The 24,769-nt window shown below is 43.1% G+C and overlaps 1 protein-coding gene across 1 annotated transcript in view; it reads left to right on the top strand.

Annotated features, from left to right (window-relative positions):
- Nucleotides 1-24,769, top strand: part of Rrp15 (ribosomal RNA processing 15 homolog) — a 31,237-nt gene that overhangs the window by 1,388 nt on the left and 5,080 nt on the right. The window contains exons 2-4 of the mRNA XM_057770116.1: nucleotides 4,754-5,025; nucleotides 6,901-6,998; nucleotides 8,261-8,459. Of these exons, the coding sequence (XP_057626099.1) occupies nucleotides 4,754-5,025; nucleotides 6,901-6,998; nucleotides 8,261-8,459 (569 nt within the window). The remainder of the gene's footprint in view (nucleotides 1-4,753; nucleotides 5,026-6,900; nucleotides 6,999-8,260; nucleotides 8,460-24,769) is intronic.

The raw sequence follows: 24,769 nt of genomic DNA, 5'->3' as shown, positions 1-24,769 counted from the left end.
GAGCTGCAGTTACAGGGAACTGAACTCAGGTCCTCTGAAGAGCAGAAAATGTACTTAACCCTCTACCCTCCCCCCCAAAAAACCTCAACTTTTCTGTGTGTGATGTTTGGTATTAAACCTCCATGAGTGCTAGCTAAGAGCTCTCCCTCAGAGTTTACTGCTCTCCATCGAGTTCTTTTTTGGCATTTAAGCCATCTCTGTGACAATGGTAAAGAATAATAAAGGGCCTTTCGTCTTATAAATTTGGTAATAAATAGTTATTGGTTAATGCACCTTCTTTGGTGTGACTCGGAATTTGATATTTAACCTAAGAAATGGTTGTTTTCGTCTTGTGAATTCAGTCTTTCTGGAAAGATTTTTATAGAACTCTCGCCAAGATTTCAGATGACAATAACTGAAAAGCTATAAAGGCTGAGGCCTCAGGAGTGGGTGAGCAGGTTCCAGGCACATGGTTAAGTTGTGCCGGCCCATCTGTTAGGAACCTGGATCAAACATATTTGACTTTTCAGCTGAGCATGACAGTGGTTAAGGGTGGACCTTACTGGGAGGATCTGAAGCAACCTCTTTTAATTGTGTGGCATTGCCTCACAGATAGCACGGGTGTGGCTTATGTGTTTTGAGCTGTACATTTTTATCTTCTGGTTGTGATTTCTTTTGACATGCTGTACAAGAAAGGTAGAAAGCTGTGCTTTTAGGAAATGTGGTGGGTTGCAAAAACTTCCTGATCTCTTGAGACGGAGACATTGTTGACTTTGATAGCAGCAGTATCTGAGGATTTAGCGTAGACCGGATGCATGTGTGGTGCTCAGGAGACTTTTATTCATTCAGTACATTGGAAAGATCTCTGTTCTTCCACCAATGGACACCTCGGCTGATACCAGAACTTGGCTGAGTGGCACTGTGGTAAACACGTGTGTGCATTCCTCTCTGACGTTGGTTCCTCTGGGGAGTGCTAGAAGTCATGTAATTAAATCACAGTTCAATTTTCAGTTTTTGTTATTAAAATACCTGCTTTTATTTAGGATGTAACATCTCTAGCAGTAGAGAATTAATAATCATCCTTTTATGGTCAGGGCTTTAAAAATTTTTAAGCAAAATTTTTAATTTTTTGAAGGACCCTCATATTAATTTTTTATAGGTGTTAACCAATTTTATCTCTACTGATAGTTTTAGATGGGATCTCATGAGCCTAGACTTGCAGCGTGTCACAAAGGCTTCTAACTGAAGGTCCTCCTGTGTCAGACCATGTCCCCTCCCACCTCTGGCCTCTCCAGTGCCAGCATCTGTGGTTCCTTTTGTTTTGATGATATTCCGATTGGAGTGACATGGAATCTTACTGTAGTTTTGATTCGTGTTCCCTTCATGGCTAAAGACGGTAAGCATATTTTCTGGGTTTTGGGTTATTTGTACTTTTTCACTTGAAGAGTGACTGCATAGTTCATTTGAGGGCCTGTTTGCTCCTTTAGCACCGTGGCTTTGACTTGACAGTCCTCCTGCCTCAGCCTTATTATGCAGCTTGACTCAGCTACACTATGCATCTTAAACAATATATGAATGTCAGCTGCTGTAAGAGGGAAGGAGGATGACATCCCTATAGAGTTTTCCTTGAACTGCCTAGATTAAGTGGATAGTTTATTGCTTCAGATACAATATATACTTGGTTCTTCAACAAAACCTAAAAAATCAGTTCTGTTAAGCTTTGGTTAAAACATTAAAACAGATACTATTAGCTGAGGAAGGTTGGACTAACTGATTTATTACTCAGATTGTCGAGTCAGTGCAGGAGGTTCAGGCACAATGCTATTTGTACTCTTAGGGAAAAGCTCTTATACTCCAGTCAACCCAGGTGACCAAGTCCTTGGCCTCCCTCCATAGCCAGGATGAGGAGAGACACTTCCTGAGAGAAAGTGTCCTTTGACTGTGTCATAAGGTGGGTGATAATGTCATTCTAGGGCTGGGGAGATGGCTCAGCCGTTAAAGGCTAGGCTCACAACCAAAAATATAATGTCATTCTAGACAGTGAAAACCCCTAAATTATCTTGGTTACATGTGTAAAAAATATCTGTCCGCTTCTTACACCGGACTTCATAACAATCTAGCCCTTCATTTTTGATGAACTACAAAGCTGCATTTAAGACCTAATAACCTAGCAGAACGTGTGTTTTCATCAAACTGCAGCCGTCTTTTTTGTTAAAATTACTTAAAATAGCAAAGCAGCACACCTAAGAGACGAAGTGTCTAGCAGCCCCGTGTGAGTGGTGAACGGTTCACAGCAGTGCTGTCTGTGTGGGACTTCCCCAGCCACCAGTCACCAGCATTCGTTCTTTTCTCTTCAACACTCACAGCTTTTATCGGACATTTCTTTATCTGCGGAACTTGAGTTCTTTGGTGAAAGAAAGGTCTTTCTTGTTTTCATAATTTTAAAGTAAAACTCAGTAGTCACTTTTAAAAGTAATATAGGACATGGAGAGAATTTTATACATGTCTAGTGATTTCTAGTCATGCGTTAGACAGCTGTGTTTACTTTCTGCTGCCAAAGATTGGTTAGTGAAAAATTAGCAGAATCTGTGTCAGGATGCAGTTGAAAATGAAGAGTTTGTTGGTTTATTTGTTTAGTTCTAGTTCTCATAATAATTGCTCTTCAGTATCCTATAAGGAAATTATGTCGTGTGTGTGTGTTGGCAGATCTTACTACATTGTTATATTTTTATTTATACAGAATGTTATTTCCGTTAGTACCAAATGCTGGACTCATTTGCTGAATTTGAGCTTCTTAAAAAAAATAAAATAGGAATTTCTTGGCTTCCTGTGTTCCCTGTTTTTTTCTGTGTGTCTGCTGCATGCGATTTTCCTCACCCCCAATAAAGGCTTTCAAGTGCTGAAAAACAAAAACACCACTTTTCCAAATTCTTCTGGAATTCTTTTCATTGGTAGAGTGAGTTCAGGTTGTATAAAATATTGCTATAGACTTTTTACAGGTTTGTGTGTGTGTCTGTCCGTCCTGTATTACTCTGAGCAAGTAGTGAGCTGCAATGGCTTGCATCATGGAAAGACTTCTTTCTGCCTTTCACAGTGTGGCTCATTACTGCCTTTGCACAGATTCATCAGAACGAACACTAGATGTCAGTGCTGTAGTTTGGTTATTTTGGCTATTTTCTAGGAGTTGGCCCCTTTTTTAAAATTCTAATGTCCCAGATAGTGTTGGTTAAAGCTGGGGAGAGAGAGGGAGGGAGGGAGGGAGGGAGGGAGGGAGGGAGGGAGGGAGGGAGGGAGGGAGGGAGGGAGGGAGGGAGGGAGGGAGGGAGGGAGAGATAGATGCTTCTGGGGAGAAGTTGTCTGGCGCTTGACTGTGTAGTTTTCACTGTACTGATTTTACTGCCCTATGTAGACTTTGCTGGCGGATCGTCCTCGTCTGTAATTGAGCAATCCAAGGAAATGCTCCCAAATCCAATTCAGTTCATCAATATGGCACTTTAAAATTTCATATTGCAGTGTTTAGGATTTTGGATTTTTGGATGCCTAACCTGTATTATTTAAAATTAGTACCTAAAGACCGTGTATTATAGTCAGTCCCTGGGTAAAAGATCTAGTCAGCTGTTTGGCTGATTTGTAGCTTACACTCTGAGGTTGGAAGGCTCTGCCTCCTTGAGGAGTGTCAGATGGTATTAAGGGGAGCAGTGGGAAGCTCATGTTTCTCTAAGGCAGCTGCAGTCACTGAGTTTCCTCTCTGAGAATTCTTAGCTGCCTTTATTAGCTCTTATTAGAAAACGTCACAGGTCCCTTTGAAGTGTTTTCCAGTGGATTCCATGGGACTCTGGAAGAAGACACTGGAACTCTATGAAGTGCTCTGGGCCTTGTTGCTGCCTGCTAAGCTTCCAGTACCTCAGCTGCTCGGCAAGCTTTCCCAACCAAGCCCTTTTGTGCTGCTGTTGCTGCTAGTCCTCTGACACTCTGACCCCTGCTGCCTGGGCTCTCTGAGGAGCTAGTTTGCCCGCAGTCTGTGTTCTGGTGAATTCTGCTACACCCCTAGGAATGTGGTCAGTCTCCTCGGACGCTGATGTGTCCACTGTTGCTCAGCACTGCTGGTCTCCCCAGCCACCAAAATGTGAGAGTCAAAGTTTTATTGCTATATCCTCCTTTTAAAAAAATCAGGTGTTTTTAGTATTTTTCTGGACAAAAGTTCAGAATTTTAATGTGTGCGGCAAATTTTTTAGAAAAATGGAATCTGCACTAACATGTTTTTCTTAACGAATTAATATTTTAGTTGTTTTCTCTTTTTTTTTTTTTCTCTTAATCTTGACCCCTTTTTTGAGACAGGATGTGTACAGTCCTGGCTGTCCTGGAACTTGTTCTGTAGACCAGACTGGCCTTGAAACTCAGAGATCCACCTGCTACTGGGATTAGAGGCGTGCACCACCACTGCCCAACTAATACTTCAGTTCTTAAAAATAACCTTTGTTAGTCTCTTCAATAGTTTAGAGCTCAGCTGGGATCTGTCTTGAGAGCACTCGGCATTGGACCTCCTGGTCTCCCACCTCTCCCACTGGTGTGAAGTGAGCAACTGTTGGATTTGTCTTCGCCACCTGCTCCTGAAGGCACTCTGACCTCCCTGTCAGCGCTGTGGGCTGCTGTCTGCTGCTGTTAGCAGCATTGGGGATCCTGGTGCTCCTCATAGAGCTGCAGACACGGGCCTTCAGAGGGCCTGCCAGTGCTCTGCCCGGGGCACTAAAGCTCAACTTCCTTTTACTTTTAGGCTCGGTGGAAAGCTGTGACACAGAAATGGACCAGTCCTCAGATGATGGCGCAGCAGAAGCCGACAGCGAGGACAATGTGGAGTCCTGTGAGGAGGAAAATGAAGACGCTGCAGAGCCAAGTGCTGGGACTAATTCTGGCTGGGCAGATGCCATGGCCAAAATCCTTAACAAAAAGACTCCTAAAAATAAACCCACCATCCTCACCAAAAACAAAGAGCTGGAGAAGGAGAAGGAGAAACTAAAGCAGGAGAGGTTGGAGAAAAGGAAGCAGGTCTGTTCACCCGCTTGTCTGTGCTGGCTTTGGAAGCATTCAGCTTTAAGGGCTTCTTGAGTGGGGTGGGTAAGCAGGGTTAAGTCAGAAACACAGTCTTGTGTGGGCCATGGAGCAAGCTCTACTGTGTAAATCTGAGTACTGAATTGTGTGTACTTCCGAAATGGTTTTCTGCTGACAAACTGAATTCTTGCTCTAGTCAATCAATGCTGATAAAGTTAGTCTAATCTTGACTAAAAACCTAAATTTGCACATAAGTTAGCTGTTATACAGTATAAAAGAAGCTATGTTGTGAGGTTTTTGTATTCTTTGTACTATAAGTATCAGTATGTCAAAAATATTTGGTTATAAAAATAAGTAGTTTCGAATGAAGAAAAACCTTTCCATATTTGTACTGAAGTATGGAAGTACTTTTCAAGAGTAGTTTCCATACAGATGAAAGAAGGACGCGTGAGTTAACGTTGTTTTTGTGTCTGGCACTCCTTGTTCCTGTAGGTTACTCCACTTAAAAGCTGGACTCTTGTGACCTTGCTCTTGACAGACAACTGTGCTCTGAGAATCCTTTATACTGAAGAGAAGCTTTGTCTCTAAACCTTAGGAAAGCTTCTTCATTGAAATTGGGATATTCGCTTATTAACTGGCAAAGGTTGGAAGTGGTTTTACAAATGTAATTACCTCCAGTCTCCAGATTCCAGGGAGGGCGAGAATTTCAGGCTAAGGGGAGCGCATAGGTCAGCTCTGAGTGCTAGAGATGTGCTGGGCACGGAGTGCATGGAAGCACACTTGCTGTGGCAGCAGTGGCGGGACTGCCCCCCTGGAGAAGTCAGGTGCAATGTCCTGTGACTTGCTAAGGTTTTGCTTCTCACTTAGTGTGGTAATGAGCCTGCTAACTTTGAAATGCACCATGGGAAGAATGCCTTTTCTAATGTGTTGTCAGATCTGGAGTGTTAGCAGCCAAGTTCTGTTACTTTTTTTTTTTGTGTTGTTTTTCTGAGGCTCACCTTGTAGATAGGCTGTCCTTGAACTCATAGAGATCTGCCTGTCCCCACCTCCTGAGTACTGGGATTAAAAAATATGTGTCACCATCACCTAGCCTTAGCCATGTGCTTACTTCAGAAGAAGAGGGGGGTAGAGAAAAGCCAGAATCTTCCACTGTTCTCAGTGTAGATGCTTAGTGGTCCCCAGGCAAGTAGTTCATCTGGTCAGTATATATCATCTTGGGAAACAGACCTGAACAGTCAGTTTGTCAAATCAAGCATGCAGGACCAGGACATTGCTCAGAGGCCACTTTACCCTAGCCTGAGGGTTGTCTGTGGAGCTTCCTTTCTCCAGCTCCCCTCTGTATTTGCATGGTGGTAGGAAATGAGCTCGTTTGAGTTTGGGACTAAATGACTGTATATGATGAGAGCATTGTTGGCTGTGCCTGGGGAGGAGAAATAGATTTAAGTGCTTTTTATACAAAAAGAAAGAGACAATCGTGAGACAACATGTGAATATCTAGTTGGTGAGTCCACTCTAAAGGGAACAGGAAGCTTCTTACCCTTACTGGAGTGGGCAGTGTGGTTTTTTGCATCCCACTGATGATGGGCTGTGGCATCAGGGTGGCTGGCTCATCCTGCCTTGCACTGCCTGGCTGTATGTGTTGGCAGTTCTCCAGAGCCTGGCTCCAGGGGTCCTCTTAAAGACTGCTTCTCACATGACATGCTGAGTGCTGACCACAGGCCGTCAGAGCTGAGCCCCTAAAACTGGTGAAAAACACAACACACAGAGTTGGGTGATTGATTACCTTTCTCCTTTCACAGAATGGCATATCAAAGTTGCCTGCTCTTTCAAAAATGCCTAATATCCTTTCACATAACTGTATTTATAACACAGCTCGATAAGAAGCGGGAGTGGGAGATGCTGTGCAGAGTGAAGCCAGATGTTGTCCAAGACAAAGAGACAGAGAGGAACCTTCAGAGGATTGCAACGAGGTAAGACAGTGCTTCTGCCTTTAAAACAGCTCCACAAAAGCAAAAGCTTTGCTAGTGATCCACCTTTCAGACTGATTCCCAAGCTCTGCCTTCCCTGAGCCGAGTGACACGCATCCAAGGCTGCTCTTGGACACTAAATTTCACCAAAGACTTTGGAGGTATCCAAAGTGAGGCAGAACTGTAGTATGCTAAGTGTGTATTTGGTCTGCATCTGCTCAGGTCCTCATTTTTATAGTTGTGGAGATTGTGTTTTCAGACCGCTGGTTGCGTCTTTCTCTAGTGCTTGTCTGAATGCGTGGTGCTGGGTTTGTTTTCTTACATTGTATGAACAGGATGATGTGCCACACATTATGCCAGCTTTACCTTGGCCTTTCCCCTCTAATCCCTCACCCCAGCATGAGCACCAAGCATTTGCCACTTTGCATATCTAGAGCTGAAGAGGAGATGGTGTCTTCTGTGTGATCACGTGTCGTCTGCAGAGATGAGTCCTTGGAGAATGGGATGTTTTCTGCTATAGTGGCAACTGTGGGGGTTGGAGAATTGGGGACGGCTTTACAGGAAGCAGCATTGAGTTGCTCCTTAGAATACATAGCGGTTCTGTTTAGTGGAGTGATAGTCAACTTCTAGTTGATGGGTTTCTCTGGTCATTTTCTTGTCTGTGGGGGTTACACAGTGAGGTGCAGAGTCTGCCTTGACTTATCTGTTAATAATTTTTTTTTTTTTTTTTTTGGTTTTTCTAGACAGGGTTTCTCTTTGGCTTTGGAGCCTGTCCTGGAACTAGTTCTGTAGACCAGGCTGGTCTCGAACTCACAGAGATCCGCCTGCCTCTGCCTCCCGAGTGCTGGGATTAAAGGCATGCGCCACCATCGCCCGGCTTGACTTATCTGTTATTCCCAGCCTGTGAGGATCCCTGGAAATTAAGACACTGCTCTTTTGGTTTGGGGAAAAAAAAACCTCAGTTTTCAATAGCTCCTTGACCATTGTTATTTTAAAATAGCTATGTGAAAATTCAGCTTATTGACATATTAAGACCATTCACTTGTGGATTCAATGTGCCTTAAAGTAGAAGTAAAGCCAGCTTCCTACCTGAAAGACTTCGTTGTTGACCAAGCAGACCGATGAGTCAGTTCAGCTCAGTGTTAGCTTTCGAGAGTAAATTAGAATATTTGCTTCCTGAGAGCGCTTGCCTTTTCCTAAACTATCATAGACGGTATTCTGCTATGCTTGTCTGTGTTACATTGCTCCGATATTTTGCATTCCAGGGGTGTGGTGCAGTTATTCAATGCTGTTCAGAAACACCAAAAGAATGTTGGTGAAAAGGTTAAGGAAGCAGGAGGCTCCATCAGGAAGCAAGCTAAGTTGATGTCAACTGTTTCCAAGAAGGATTTCATCAGTGTTCTTCGAGGAATGGATGGTACAAATGAGAACAGTTCTGCTGGGAAGAACCCCAAAGCCAGACAGGTAAGACTCTGCACGGCAGGGAATCACTGCATCAGACAACTTGGTTAAATGCGACAGACAGGTAGGACTGCATGGGAAGAGTCACTACATCGGACACTTAAAATCTAACAGGCTGTTAAAATACTGAGATGGAGAAAGAACACCCTGTAGAATTAAGAATTCTTTCAGATCCTGTTACAATTCCTGTTTTCCCACAACCTAACTAAAGGTTTGAATTCTTTAGTTTCATAATGATATTCTATATGGAAGTTACCAGTTATTGCTATCATAACCCTGTTGATAGAACTCAGGGGCCAAGTGAAGTCATAAAAGTAGTGTGGAAGGGGGTTTGAATCATTCCTATCTTAAACCTATCATTTCTGCATCTTGGAAAGTGGAAGTCCAGGTGATGATGACAGTTCAAAATTTGGTCCACAGAAATGGCTATGATGGGATGTAGCTTGTAATGTGTGGTGTCAGGACCTTGAGGAGCAAGGGTGGATAGCCTGAAACATGATTAATAAAAACTCAGAGACAGAAATTGGGGTTCATCCTGAAGGTTAGTAAAACAAAGTGATGGCAGAAATTACGAAATAATAATAATCTCATACTTGTTCAGATGAATAATAAAGAGTTATTTATTTAGGGGAGACTTTCAGATCACTGTCCTAGATAAGAGTTCTCTGCAGGAGTGGAAAATAGGAACAGAGTCTAGCAGCTGCAAGTGAGAGCCTGAAGCAAGAGCCGACCACAGGCTTTACAGCTGCATTGATAGTATAAGACCATGCCCAAGCGGGCTGGTATCTTAAAGGCTATTGGCTGAAGGAGCAGAAGGAGCTCACACAGCACCGTATCTTAAATGATATTGGCTGAAGGAGTGGAGTGTTTTTCTATAGCAACGAAGCAGCCAGCCACTAACTCTTCTTACCTTTACCTCAGTTCAAAAATGGCAATCCTGCCTCCAAGAATCCCCGAATGAGACTGTATGTGAGCTGTTTCCTCCCGTCTTATATTCCTCTCTAGGACTGGAATTAAAGGCATGCACCGCCTGGTTTCTATGGCAACTAGTGTGGCTACTGGGATTAAAGATGTGTGTCACCACTGCCTGGTCTGTGATGCTGACCAGTAGGGCTGTTTTACTCTCTGATCTTCAGGTCAGCTTTATTTATTAAAATACAATAGCGTCTACACTGAGGCAGCTTTGGTGAGTTAAGATTCTAAGCACCAGCTTAGCAAGGTGTGGAGGTGTACACTTTAATTGCAGCATTCAGGAGGCAGAGGTAGCTGGATCTGTGAGTTCTAGGTCAGCCAGGGCTGCATAGTACTACCCAGTCTCAGGGAAAAGAGAGGTTGTAAGCACCTCTGTGGTCTTTGGAGTGATGACTTTGCTGCTCCAGTCCTACGTATGGTGGACCTCAGTGGATTTCCAAATGTCCAGGGAAAGTTCTGAAATGTGCTTTCATCTCATAAGGGCTGGACGAGGAGGAGGAGAGGTGAGTGAGTGGGGAAAGCAGTAGGACGTGAGGAGCTTCCCATTGCTCAGGCTTGTGGTACGGTTCAGTGTCCTTGACTAAGTCGCTATTTTGCCTAGTTTTATCTGTAGCTTTGATAGACACATGATAGTCATACATATTATGAACTACAATGTGATGCCGGTTTTTTTGGTTTGTGTATAAATGGTAATGGTCAGGTCATAGCCACTGCCTTAAACCAAAACTTTGTCCCCCTGCCATTGTAGCTGTTAGCCAGCCTTCCCCATAGTCTCCTCAGTCTCCAGTAATTACTTTACTCCCAACTTCTGTGAGATACTTAACAATTCCACAAGCTATTGTGTGCTGTGTCTTCTGTGCCTGGCTTGATTATATCATAGAACAGTGTCCTCTAGGTGCCTTTATCCTGTCACAAATGTTGGTACTCATCCTTTGCTGTGTTTGAATAGTACTCCATTGCAATAGAAGTTAAGTCAAAATACTGATGTAACACGTTTATAAATGCATCATGTTGTCTTTATCCATTGTCTGTTGATGATATTTAGGTTTACTGTATATCCTAGTTCTGTAATGTTGCAATACATGTGGTGAGGTAAGATGTTGTTGACAGGCGAATTTCAAGTCATTTCCTGTCTCCCTCCAACCACTCTTCTTGCCTTCCTTAGTCTTCTGCTAAGGGTTAAACCTAGGACTTCTGCATGCACACTGGGCAAGCACTCTACCACTACCTGCACTCCCAGCCCCTGATCTCATTCTCCTCGAGTGGATGTTGAAGACTGAGATTGATGGAGTGTTGTGGTTGGTGATTAACCTCTATCCCATTAGGATGGCCTTATCACAAAGAGAAAAGCTGGTTCTGAAATGAGCATGCTCTTGGGATAGCACATTGTTGTCATTAGCATAACGATTGTGTTTGTCTGTCTAGTAGTAAAGAACCCAAATAGTGCATGTATGGAAGATGGTTCTTACTCGGGCTCTTATTTTGTAGTGTCTGTCAGAAGTAGGTCTAGTGACATGGACCCCATATTGGGGAGTTGATACTTATTTTAAGTCTTAGGCTATAGTCACCCTGGGAACTTTGTCCTCTAAGTGCCCAAGATAGAGTTAGCATTAGTGGGTTGAACTCCTGGGCAGTGGAAAGTAAATACTTGCTTTTTCTTTTTTTTTTTTTAGTTTCAAAGTAATTTTCTATAGATGGTTGTCTGTGAACTGAGACATGCAGGCTCCTTTTCCACCATTTGGACTTGCTTTTGACCTTTTTCCTCCGGCAGACACAGTGTAATCTGGAGTAGGAGGGAACCCAGAGACCGTGCTCTAGAAGCAGTTTGCTCTGAAGCGGCTGCATGCCACCAGTATCCCAGCACATTTTCTTCTCACTGTTTTGTTATTCTGTTCTGGTTTCTTACTGTGGACACAGAATCCTGTTTCTGAATGTTGTACTTGAGTTTGAATCTAATTACCAAGGAGCTATGCTGCTTGTGATAGCAAACATTCATGTATGCTGAGTTGGTACTGTGTTATTCTTTTTAAGTCTTACACTAAGTAAATGTTTTTCTCTGCTTACTTAATAACTATTCAATTCTTTCATCGTTTATAGTCCCTATCTCCTTTCTGAACAGACTGCTATGAGAGGAGGATGCTGCTCTTTGAACAAGACTTCGTGGCAGCCACCGGGAAGCATGTACCATAGCGGGCGTCTGTGTTGGGTGTTTTCTATTGGAAAGCTGACGTGAATTGCTCCATTTCCTGCTATCTTGTTTCTGCTGCTGAGATGGCAGGTGCTGTTCTGACTTCTGGTTCTTTATTCTTCTGAGCTTTAAGGATCTTCTCTTTCTCTCTCTCATTCTGAGTTTGGCAATGGATGCCCTGGTGTGGCTTCTTTGTTCTTTGTTCCATAGGCCATACTGTTCATCCCCATTGCCTTTTGGTTTTGTTCTTTCTTTCCCTCTGCTTTATCCTGTGGGCTTTTGTAACGTTTCTGTTTATTTCCTGTCACTCTCTCTCTTTTCTGGGCAAGGTCTTTGACGTCTAGCCCTTATGCCTGAGTGGGAAAATAAACCTGCTGTCATAGTTTTAGTTTGAGGAGCTTTTGATGTTTTTAGTGTTTCTTTCTGAGAGTGCTAATTTTATTTCACAGGTATGGTACACATTTCTCTCTTTAAAAGACGAATTTGTTTTAATTTGCTTTAAATTAAAGGGGGGGCTTTATATTGTCCTATTTTATGGGCTCAGTTTTGCTGTTTGCTTTGGTCCGTGTTTTTCCTGTTACAGGTCTTCAAATGAATGGTGATGATTTTCACTGCTCCTGTCTCAGCGCACTGAGGAGTGGCAAGAGCTTACATGTGAGCTCAGAACTTGTTGGTGGTGGGCCAGGCTGTAGGCTAAAGGGAAAGCTGGTTTTTTAAAAGGTTGCCCACATGACAGTTTGTATAGGTTCCTCTTTGAACCCTCTATCTCTAAGGAACCAGGTCTGCTGTCCACTGCATTTGGGGCAGGAGTCTTTGTTCCGGTGTCCCTGTGTAGACTGGCAGCCACCGCTCCTCCTGGTAGACCTATCACCCCAGTCTCTCCTTATCCCACTCACTTCCAGAATTTGACTTGAGTCTCACTTCGACATCACCTTTACCCACTGGCTTCATTGCCACACTTTTGCCCAGTGCATTTTAAAGTTATGATTATTAATGTACATTAGCTGTACACATTCTTGGGCTTCTGGTACTTTTCATATGTATGTGTTGTGTGCATTGCCCACGACTGTTCTCCCTTCACCCTCTCTTTCCCTTCCCCTCCCATTTTTCTTAGTCTTTCTTTCTTTTGCCTTCAGGTCATTGTCACTTTTGTTTTTGTTTTTGTTTTTTGTTTTCTGCATGTGAGAGAAATCCTATGTAATGCCTATGCCTCTGACTCTGCTTGATTTCATTCAACGTGACGGTTGTTAGGTTTGTCTGCTACCTACAGCTGGCATCATTTTATTTAAGGCTAAATAATGCTGCAAAGCATACATATACTGTGTTTTATTCATGCATTTATTTCTTGATAAGACTGAGGGATTTGGCACTCTGTTGGGAGCAGCACTTCAGTAATTGCTGTGTGGCTCACCCGTCTACCTACTTTTTGGGGTGTGTGTGTGTGTGTGTTCAGCTGATTGATTTCTTTTTCTTTGGGTAAATGACCACAAGCTGGATCATCTGACAGTTGTCTTTTTAGGAACCTCATACTTCAACAGTAGCTGTACCAATGTCTATTCCCCTAGATGCACAGAAAAACTCCTTTTCTCCACATTGTCACCAGAATTTGTTATTTTTTTGTCTTTTGGGTAATAGCCATTCTGACTGGGGTGAGTTACAATTTCAGGGCAGGTTTATTTTAACTTTATCAACTAGGGTTTTACTGTGTAGCCCTGACTTGACTGGAGTTTGCTATGTACAACAGGCTGGCTTCAAAAATCACAGCATTCTTCCTGTCCCTGCCTTCTGAGCACTGGAATTGGAGGTGCCACCAGACCCATGTCCTCAGTGTAGTTTTAACTTGTACTTCCTTAATGGCTCACAGTGTTGGACATTTTTCATATAATTACTAGATGTTTGTATTTGTTTCAAAGAGTTTCTGTTTAAGTCAATTGCCCATTTTTCAAGAATGCAAACTACTTGTTCTCTTATTATTAAGTTTCTGTGTTAATCTTCTGTCGGGTGGCTGGTGGGCAGACAGCCCCCTCCCCAGCTGTGGGTTGCTGTGCCACCTGCTGATGGTCTCCAGGTCACTGTAGCAAGACTCTTTCCGAACATCAGTTGGCTTAGACAGAACTGGCTTTCTGTTCTCATCATTGCCACTCTTCAGTGTGTTGGAGTCAGGGACTGACGCTTTGGCTTTTGGAGTCTTTGTGGTGAAAGCATGTCCTTGTTTGTTTGCTGTTATTGTCTCCGTAAAGATCACACTGTATAAACTGCCGTGTTGTGTGGACATGTTAACATTCCAGGCCATATGTGGGACTGTTTCTTAGTTTTATTTTACAGTCATGTGTTATTATCTGTGAAATAGTTAGAAGCTTTCTCAGGAGAAACAGATCAGCCACTCCCAAAGGTCACTTTAGGGAAATATTTTTCAGAAGATTTTTAGCGGTGCCAAGCAATAAGTCATTTGCGTCACTAGTTACAGTTCGGTCCTTGGAGCTAGAGTCTGAAAGGTAAACTTGAAGGTGCTTTATGGACTCATCTCGGGAGGACAGCAGCTTCAGTTTAGGAAACTTACTTGTCATGTGTAAAATTAGCTGTTTACTGTTATATGTGTTTAGTTTAACATTGATAATGTCTGTCTTCACTCCATGGGGGAGGGGCACAGAGGCTGACCTCAAGTGTCTTCCTGCATTGCCTCCCTTCCCTTCTGAGGCAAAGTCTCTCACAGAATCTGGAGCTTGCTGGTTTGGCTAAACAGCTCCCCACAGTTCCCAGGGACCCTCCTGTGTCTGCTTCCTTAGCCCTGGGATTTACATGCGTCCTCTCTGTGACTGGGGACCAAGTGCAGATCCTCACGCTTGTGTGGCTGCTGCTTCACTGACCGTTTTTTGCTTCTTCCCAAACCAGCTGAAGCTCTGTCAGTCGGCAGAGGATGCAGGCGATGGGAACCCATTGCAGCACAGTACACCTTTGGCCTTCACTGATTTCACAGTCTTTGCTTTCCTTTTTAGAAATTTCCATTGTTGAATGAACCACCCAGCATCTGCTCCTCCATTGTTGGAATAATCTTGGTAGGTGATATTAAGGACTTCCTTTACCAAGTTCACTTTTTGTTGGTTTGTTTAGATAGGCTTATGGAAAAACAGATTAGTTGAAGTGAGAAGAGAAGATGTAAGCAAAGAATGTTCCTAACTCCCAAAGAGAAGTTCTGAGTAAAGGATTGAAGGTCGATTTGATGGCGGTTTGCTACCCAGTACTTCATTTACAAACAGGAAGAGGAGCCTTTGCACCATCATTCAGCAAGCTGGATGTGTTCATGAAGATGGAAAGACTCAGCTGGGAAAATGTGAGGATGTCAACAGGAATAGTGACTGTCGTGAGTGCTGTGCTCAGAGTATCAGGACCCAGCCTGGGTTTAAAGCTGTTGTGAAGCAGATGCCCCATAGAGAGCAGTGCCTGCCAGTTTGCCAGTTCGCTGGTGTTCCATACCCCATGTAGTGGTATGTCAGTGTGCAGACAGGGCTTCTGCAGGCACCCACATCATGGTGTTAAGACTGTAGTATGTACACCGTGTAGCAGTGTGTTGGTGTGTGGGCAGGGCTCCTGAAGGCCCCCGCAGCGGTGGTGTTAGACTCTAAAGTATGTACATTTTAAATACCCCTTGGGTATTTACTTGGGGTGCTCTTAGGCCTGCTGTGCTTGGCTGTGCTTTTCAGGGACAGTGGTGTATAGCTGCTGGACATTTTCTCCCCACCTGTGGTGTTTTTGACTGATGGTTGTTGAACCCACAGGCAAATAGGACAAACACCAAGTTCTTTCCTTTTTGTTTTCTTCTCCGTAGAAGTTGGCGTGGAACGTGCTTGCTGATGGGTCATAAGGGATTTTGAGGACATGGATAGGATCAGATTGTCAATCTCATCCTTCTGTTTAGGGATTTGGACTTGAGTTCTTAGGGTCTGATTTCTCCAAGTATGTACTCTGGCCAGATTTGATTGTTTTCAAGGAAAACAAAGGAGGTAGAGGTGGAAAGGTAGTTTCAGAAGGTCAGCTTGTGGGAGGCCACTGCTAGAATCAGCAAGAGGGGAGAAGCTCAACGAAGACCATGTGGGTTGGAAGGGGTGTATTGGTACCCAAAGAAGAACCAGATTGCAGAGGCAAATTGGAGGTTGGACCAGTTTACCTTCAGTGCATCAGAAGGATTGTGAATCAGAAGGACTGATTCACAGCAGGGAGACTCAAAACTGATAGTTTTTTTGTTTTTAACCATAATTGAGAAGATAACAAGTGTACCATGTTTGGGAGGTGGAGACTTTGGGAGGTGGTATTTGCTCCCAGTTGTAATCAGAAAGGAGACAGGGCAGTAATGACACATTGAAGCAGGCGTGGAGAGAAACATTTTCTGGTTGTAGGCACCAGCATGGCTGCAGCTGTGTATGTGTGGTAAGGCCGCTTGTGGCAGGAGCTGATGGACTCCGGGTGTCTCAGTGGAACCCCTGAATGTTCAGGCAGGATGCATAGCATCTTAGGAAGTGTTTCTGGTGTGTAAATTGAAAAGTTCCTAGGTTCCGTGAACTGGTTTTCCCTAGATCATACTGCCTTCTCTGGACTAGGTAAGTCATGCCTCATGTGGGCTCATGTGGCTGGGTACTTTGTGTAGGGTGCTGTATGAGGAAGCAGGGAGTGCAGTGTTTACAAAGTTAACTTGTAGAGAGTCATATGATGGTGGTTTTTTCAGTCCACATATGCACCTTCTGGAAGGATTTGTTTTCTCTCAGATGATAAAATAGTCGATTTTTTTTAAGACTGTATGAAGATTGCTTATTTTATTTTACTTATCTTTAAACATTGTGATTATTTCTTCAAAAGCCCGGTAAACTGTGCTTAGGTCTTGTGGATTGTAGTTCTCCCAAAGCCAGGAGCGCATATGCTGTACATTAAACCTGAGTTTCCAAGGAGACTGTCGGCTGCCATTAAGAAGGCATTGCTCTGTTGACTTCTGCCCTTAGTTACAGACTTCTACAGGATTTTCAGCCCCCGGAAATTGACATTCCGTCAGTTTCAGATGATTTTGTGGAGGGGAAAAGTGAGAGCTGGCCGCTTTCTGTGGGAGAGTTACAGGATTTGTGCCGGACAAGGCCCGGTGCACATTCATACAGAAAGCAGTCATTTGCCGAGGCACGGCTGCTGATCTTTCTATGTGAGGTCTTTAACTGTTGAACAGAGATGGGGGGTTGCTGCTGCTTATCCCTTCTCTCTTACATGCAGCCCCGGAATATAACCAGGCATTCAGTGTTGAGAATGCCTTTGAAGAAACAGGCATACTTGCTGTCTTACAGCCCAGACCTTGCCCGGGTAGATACTTTTAAAGCTATGTGCTTCTCTGATGCTTAAACCTGATGAATCCTTGCCCCTGAGAAGAGCACCTAGAAGGGAGGTCACAGGGGTCTCCAGGTGGCCTCAGCGTTCTCAGGGCATTTCCAGTTGGTCTGGAGGCATAGAAGCCTGGGAATGGGTAGCGGAGGTACTGTCCTTAGATTGCCTCTTGCCCTGCAGTCATCGGGGCTCTACTCCCCCTTAGGATCTGCAAATGGAATGTGTGGAATGCCAACTTTGTAAATAATCCAGCTTAATGTTTGTTTACCGAAAATGCCTAAACAGTAGAGTTTAGACCAAGCAAGACTCAAGCTTAAAATGAAAGAGCAGCGTCCTCTACATTACTGTGAATGGGAACAGCTTAAAGTCGGTTTCTCCTTGTAGTCACTCACAGAAACACTGTAGTTATGGTGTAGGGTACTATCTGACATGAACAGCAGCTTTAACTGGAAGGAGTTGTGTTTGGGATGGGAATATGGGCTGCATGTAGAGGAAGAACTGGTCATCGTAGGGCTGTTGTGAAGATTCTGTCTTTAACTTGAAATGAACGATGTCTTGTCTGAGGCTGAGCCCTATCCGTTCTGTGAAGTCTGCACCCGTCTTTGTGCCTGTAGCACATACTGTAAAATCTGCTAAGTATTTTCTTGTTTTTTCCTAAAAATCATCATTTTGAGCACCAGACGGTTAAGAGTCTTATGGGGATGTTATATACTGTATATAGTGACCAAGGCCACAGATCCTGGAATCTAATGAGATTCAAAAGTTGTATTTTGTGCACAGCCTGCTTCCTGAGGATGAGGAGAGTCGCAGCAGCAAGTGTGCAGGAAGGTGTTTGTGTGCCCTCACTGCTCTGTTAGGGCTGTTGCTACTTTGACCTGTCAGGAGTGAAGGCTCTTTCCATTGTACGTATTGTCTTCCTAGAAATAACAGACAAAATGAACTGACACCTGCAGCCAGCATTAAAGGGGCTATTATAACGTCTTATCTGGGTATTGTAAATTCAGAGGTTTCTAAAATGCTTCAGCAAAAATTAGATTTGGAACATTCTTACTCATTTTACATGTGGAATCTTTAACAATAATTCTTAATAAAGAATAGAGTTTGAAGAAGCTAGAAGTTTGTCTGCTTTGTCTTGCTATTATTTAACTACTGCTTAGAAGGCTTCCTTAACAAGAAACACAGTACGGGGTGAGGGGGTGTTGCCAGACAGGGTTTCGGACTCACAGAGCTCTGACTGCCTCTGCTTCCTGAGTGCTGGGATAAAGGTGTGTGGAGACTGTCATACTGTTTAAATCAGGGTCTCACTTTAAGAATGTGACCAGATCTCATCAGAGGATCACACATGGGTATATGACTCAGAACCTCAGTAAGAGCAGTGGGACTGGGTGGGAAAGTGTCTCTGTGTGCTAGGTGGTGTACAGGGTCCTTTCTTGCAGCTGCTGTTAAACGTAGAGACTCCTCTTAGAGTTGAAAAGCCTAAATCAGAACCAGTTGAGACAGTTGAGTTGTTTCACCCTGATAGCGCTCAGTGGAGTCTGGACTCAGATGCAACATGACTCCGTCCCTGCTGCAGTCATTGTGCAGACAGCTGCTGGTGCCGCTGCCACACAGACCTGAGTGAAGCTGTGGACCACAGACAGACTAGAAAGAGGGATGGGGAGGCAGCTGTCCATGCCGCGGCCTGCACAGACCTGATTGAAGCTGTGGACCACAGACAGACTAGAAAGATGGACAGGCAGGCAGCTGTCCATGCCGCGGCCTGCACAGACCTGATTGAAGCTGTGGGACCAGAGACAGACTAGAAAGATGGACAGACAGGCAGCTGCAGCCTGGATTTTTCCCTAGGTCTCTCATCCCTGCTTTTAATGTAGAAGATAATAGAATGCCTGTAGAAAAGTCTTTGTAAACTTACCTGTTAGAATCTACTTTTTAGTTGTTTTTTACAAGAGATTAGGATTTTTCTAGAAAGCACATATATTTTTTATTTATGCGTTGTGCACTGAATACAAAATGTAGACTACCTCCTTACACGGTGTATGAAAACTCCAAAGTAGGAAGGGAATCTAACTAATAGTGTGAGGGGTGCCTGATTCTCTTATTGGGTCTGTAAGTCATTGACCCTTCTTTGTTTTGTTTATGTTTTGCTTGCCCATATTTCTTCTCATTTAAATTCTGGTTACTGATTAATTGAAGACTGTAGCTATGTGTGCACCAATGATTCTTCTTATTATTACTTGGGTTTTTTTTTTTTTTTTCCTTTTTTTTTTTTGAGACAGGGTTCCTTTGTATCTTTGGAGCCTATCCTGGAACTCTGATGTAGGATTTCCCCCTGTATGCTATGGATATGTTTTACTACCATTGGCTAATAAAGAAGGTTTGGCCTATGGCAGGGCAGAATATAGCTAGGCAGGAAAACTAAACTGAATGCAGGGAGAAAGAAGGTGGAGTCAGGCAGGTGCCAGGTAGCTGCCCAAGAAACAAGATGTGAGGTGACAAACCACAAGCCTCGTGGTAAACTATAAAATAATAAAATGGGTTCATTTAAGATGTAAGAGTTAGCTAGGAATGGGCCTGAGCCATTGACAAACAGTGTAGTAAAGGTTTGTGTGATTATTCAGGGCTGGGTGGCCAGGAAAGGAAAGCACAGTCTCCATTTACAGAACTCATTCTGCAGACCAGGCTGGCCTTGAACTCAAAGATATTCCCCTGCCTCTGCCTCCCAAGTGCTGGGATTAAATGTCTGTGCCACAGCACTGCCTAGCACCAAAGATTATCTTTTAAAAATAGGATTTTGAGATATTTCACGTACCATAAAATTCAGAAGATTCCTTTATAACTTTGAGTACCAAAATCCAGTCATGGTTAACATAATAGATTTGTTGGTTTTATCTTGTCATTTCTTCTAGCCCAGTAAAACAACTGAAAAAACAAAAACAGACAAAAATATCACTGACTTTAAAAGAAACAAGGTGGTTGTTTTGAAGAATTAATAATGAATGCATGGGTTTCACTTATCCATGTTTGTTTATCATTGTGCCTTTTCATTTGTAAGCCAGAATGCAGGAGCTAAGATGCTGATGGGATGTATGTCAGACTTTTTGGCACAGTTAATTCTCGGATGTGCCTCTTTGATGCTGTGCTGAACCACATTGGGTATGTGGCCAGACGGTTCCATGGAGTGATGTAGCTTCCCAGGTTAAAGGGGAAATTAATTGGTTAGTTTCTTTTGATAGAGGTATGTACCCTGAGCAGGTAGGGAGGGCATGGTTTGGGGGATGCAAACTTGGGGAGGAGATAGTTAGGTCGTCTGCCTCTTGTACTGCGTTGATTACTGATACTGCATGAAACACGAGTGGGCATTGGAGGTTAATCACCTCCTTCCAGTCCAGCTTACTAGCAAGCATTTTGAGATGTGCTGAAGTATCTAAAGATGGGAATCTATATCTCTCCATTTGGTCACCTCCATCCATGGTTGTAGTAGGGGCTGTGGGCCTCTTCCCACAGCCCGGCTCATGGTCGCCTAGCTAGCTTATGCCCCGAAATAACAACACATAAACTGTATTCTTTTAAACACTGCTTGACCCATTTCTATTCATGTGTGTAGCACCCCAAGGAGTGCTTACCGGGAAGATTCTAGCCTACGTCCATCCTGGGTTGGAGCTTCATTGCATCTGCCAGGGAGAGGGGAGCATGGCATCTGTCTCTCAGAGGAACTGCCCTGCATCTGAGCTCACTTCCTCTTCCTCCGAGCATTCTATTCTGTTTACTCCACCCACCTAAAGGCTGGCCAATCAAATGGGCCAAGGCAGTTTCTTTATTAGCCAATAACCTTCCTCCATCATTTCCCCTTTTCTGTTTAAACAAAAAAAAAAAAAGGAAGGCTTTAATGTTAACATAGCAAAATTACATATAACAAAACAGTTATCAAATAAGAATTACAGTTACAATATTTACATCTACTTTATCTTTATCATAACTAAGGAAAACTATAACTATCTATTCTTCAACTCCATCAAAGACTCCAGAAGGATATAATATTACCTAAGCAAACAAAAAATAAGCAACTTTCTAACTCTAGAAATGACAGAGACATCTCGCTGCCTTGACAGTCACCCAAAGTTTCTCTGTACCGTTGGGGCATCCATCTTCGGCCTACAGGCCCATAGTTTCCAGCAGACATTTCCATGAAGCAGAAAATTTCAAAGGCAGTTCAGTCACTATCTGCTGTGTCCTGCAGAATGTCTCGCATGAATTCATGTCTCTTTCATGAATCAGGAACCCCAAAAGATCATCTCACCTTTAGGCAAGTTCAGCAGTCCTCTCTCTGCGGGTTCTTTGTGTCCAGTTTATACAATAGTCCAGGCAAGAGCAGTTTCTTGCCCAAATAGCTATCAAACTCCATAAGGATCCTCTTCGATGCCCATCTTCTTCTTCTTGAAGTAGATTGGTGCTGCCAGGAGCAGAGTGTCTCATTGTCTTGAAAAACCCTAAGTTATTAAAACATTTAAAATACCATATTCTCTAGCCTTTGAAAGATATGATGAATGCCTATCTGAAATATATGCATGCACATCTAGAAAATCTAACTAACATGACTACAAACTTGACTATTATTAATAATTATCCATTAACAACCTATATACATTACATTTTGAAATGAACTATACAATCACAATACCTTAATCAATATCAGAAATACATACACATATAATAAAATTGACCTTAAATTAATATCAGTAAACCAAGATTCATATCAATGCAAATTATTCACATCTATATCATCTCCCCCTTTAAATGTAAAAGAACATTTATAAACAATATATGGGAACATGGGCGCAGTTTTTTCTCTCCAAACTGCTTCCTGCTGAATGGGGGCGCTGTTAATCAAGTCTTTCATGGTATAACCTGTGTGCTAGGTTCCTCTCAGTCGGCAGTTGAGCAAAGTAATTTTTTGAAGGTGTTCACAGCAACCCTTCAGGAGGACGTGGTCTATCATACCATATTGGGATCGAAGAAGCAATCCAAAGAGTCTCATCCTCTGTGAAAACAAAAGAAGAAACTCTTTTCCAAAGTATCATATCCTTAGATCCAAATTCTGAAGTCAAGGTATTTTGAAAATACCTATCTTGGATTAGTTCAACAGCATTTATAAACAAATATCTTTTAGCAGCTGTTGCTCTTTTCTCAGCATTCAAACAATTCAAAGAGAGCATAATAGCATACAGTATCAAGATTTTCTGTGTACTTTCCATCTTTGTGCGGCTTTATTTTAACTCTATTTTGTTTATTTTTACTTTTGTTTTATATTTCCTGTATATCTTTGTCCTGGAATAACTCTTTAGACCAGGCTGTCCTTGAACTCTCAGAGATCTGTCTCTGCCTCCCAGGCATCGGGGATTAAAGGCGTGTGCTACCACACCTTGAAGTCACAGAGGTCAATCTCCCTCTGCCTCCAAGTGTTGGGATTAAAGGTGTGTACTACCACACCCAACTACTCTCTTTCTTCCTTATTTTTTTTAAGAACTTTAACATTTAGCCTGCATATATTTTTAAGTACACTGTAAATCATTTAAAGGTTTTCTTTGTCTTTGAATCTCTCTTTACTGTATATCTCTCTCTCTTTTTCTGACCACATGAGTCTTTAATTTACCAAGCAATATCAGTAGGACGAAAGCCGTGCCATTCCTTAGCTTTCCAGCCTCATGGCGGAGATAGCGGCTGTAGCCAAGTTTATCACAACTCTGTGGCGTTTCAAGGTCTTTGCCAACAAGCAAACTGCAGCATTACATCCACAGACAACAATCAAGTCCTCTCTCTGTAGTCGGCCCTCCTGCCTCAAACAGTCAAGAGTTTGCCCTGGCAGGATGGCCCACAAAGCCGGCATTTTAAAACAGCACAACTTTTTTCCTGCTACGGCCGAAAACCGAAAAGTATACCTTCAGCTTTTTACCAACACCGTTTTAAGTGTTTCGTGGCAGGACCTCTTAAATGAGCTGCAAGGTTTCACAGCTGAAGCTGAGTCAGGAAGCCTCTCTTAGATGAGAGCACTTGCTTGCCTCTAGCAAGCAGAGCAGACCCGAGAAATTGTTGCTACCAAGAAAACATGCTTTACTCTATTCTTTCCCAAGCTTTCTCAAGCTTTCTGTAGATTCAGTTATCCACGTTGGGCGCCATTTGTAGTAGGGGCTGTGGGCCTCTTCCCACAGCCCGGCTCATGGTCGCCTAGCTAGCTTATGCCCCGAAATAACAACACATAAACTGTATTCTTTTAAACACTGCTTGACCCATTTCTATTCATGTGTGTAGCACCCCAAGGAGCGCTTACCGGGAAGATTCTAGCCTACGTCCATCCTGGGTCGGAGCTTTATCGCGTCTGCCGGGGAGAGGGGAGCATGGCGTCTGCTCCAGAGAGCAGAGCTGTCGAGTCTGAACTCACTTCCTCTTCCTCCCAGCATTCTATTCTGTTTACTCCGCCTATCTAAATTCTGCCCTATCAGATGGGCCAAGGCAGTTTCTTTATTAGCCAATAACCTTCCTCCATCACATGGTAAGGGAGCCTCCCTTCCCTTTGACTTTTGTCCATCTTTTCAAATGTCACAGATATGGGACTTATGAGTCATTTATTATTTTCAGTCAGTTACCTTCATATTTTAATGCTGAACTTTGCAAATGCGGCAGTAGGAATGCCAGTAACCTGGTCCCTGTACCCTTTAGGGATGGCCTAGTTTTTTATTGTGGTATAGAATATACATTTTTTTTTTTTGTTTATGCTGCATTTGTTTAACTTTGTAAAGATGTGTTGCTGTTTCACCTTGCCTGCCTAAGGTACCTGATTGGTCTAATAAAAATCTGAATGGCCAATAGCTAGGCAGAATAGGGATAGTAGGGCTGGCAGGAGAGAGAAAAGTAAAGCTGGCCAGCCAGCTGGGGGCCAGATAGACAGACAGGCACCGAGGAAGCAGGAAAGTAGGACATACAGAATGAAGGAAAGTAAAAACCCTGAGACAAAACATAAAGGAATAACAACAGGTTAAATTAAAAGAGCTAGTGGAACGAGCTAAGCTAAGGCTAAGCATTCATAATTAATAATAAGTCTCTGTGTCTATTGGGGAGCTGGTTGGTAGCCCAAAGAAAAATCCATCTACAGTTTTTATTTCAGGGCTTCATGTTCTGGGACAAGGTATCCAGCTCAAATATTTGCTTTCATTGTCTTGTCCCCTAAAATCTCATTCTTCTCCAAGGAATTCTGATAGGACCTTCAGTGTACTGTTAAGTCTTTTGTTGAGTTTGATGTATAGATACATTCATATTCCTTATTTGGACTCAGCATTGGAAAAGAGCTGTTTCCCAAAGATTTTCTTACTCAGCAAACTTGTCCCCTTAGACACTGGATCAGCTTATTCCCTGTGTGGTTTCAGTTGTAAACCCGGGTTTTTTGTTTCTGTTGTGTTACTATAAATAGGGATGTGCTTGAATACTTTATGATCAGTTGACAGAGACTATTAGGTATTTCAGCCTCCTAGTTTGGTGTGAAGGTATCCAGGGCACATTTGATGTCTTTGGTTATGCTGGTGAACTTGAACTTAGCCATCATTCTAAGACACTGAGTGGTGAGGGATATTAGTAGTGTGTGAGTATTACCTGAGACACAGTGCTATGGAACTAGACATGCGAGCAGTGGTTTGGGATAGAAATCACCAAACAGACCTGAGGAAGGACCGCTGCGGTGACGGGACAGAAAGGAGCCCCAGTAGCTGTAGTGCAGTGGGCTCGAGCTTGGAGCAGAGCTTGTGCT

This window comes from Chionomys nivalis, chromosome 5, assembly GCF_950005125.1.
Source record: "Chionomys nivalis chromosome 5, mChiNiv1.1, whole genome shotgun sequence".
Taxonomy (NCBI): Eukaryota; Metazoa; Chordata; class Mammalia; order Rodentia; family Cricetidae; genus Chionomys; species Chionomys nivalis.
Note: the sequence above shows the minus strand (reverse complement) of the source record. Positions and strands in the feature narration are given on the sequence as shown.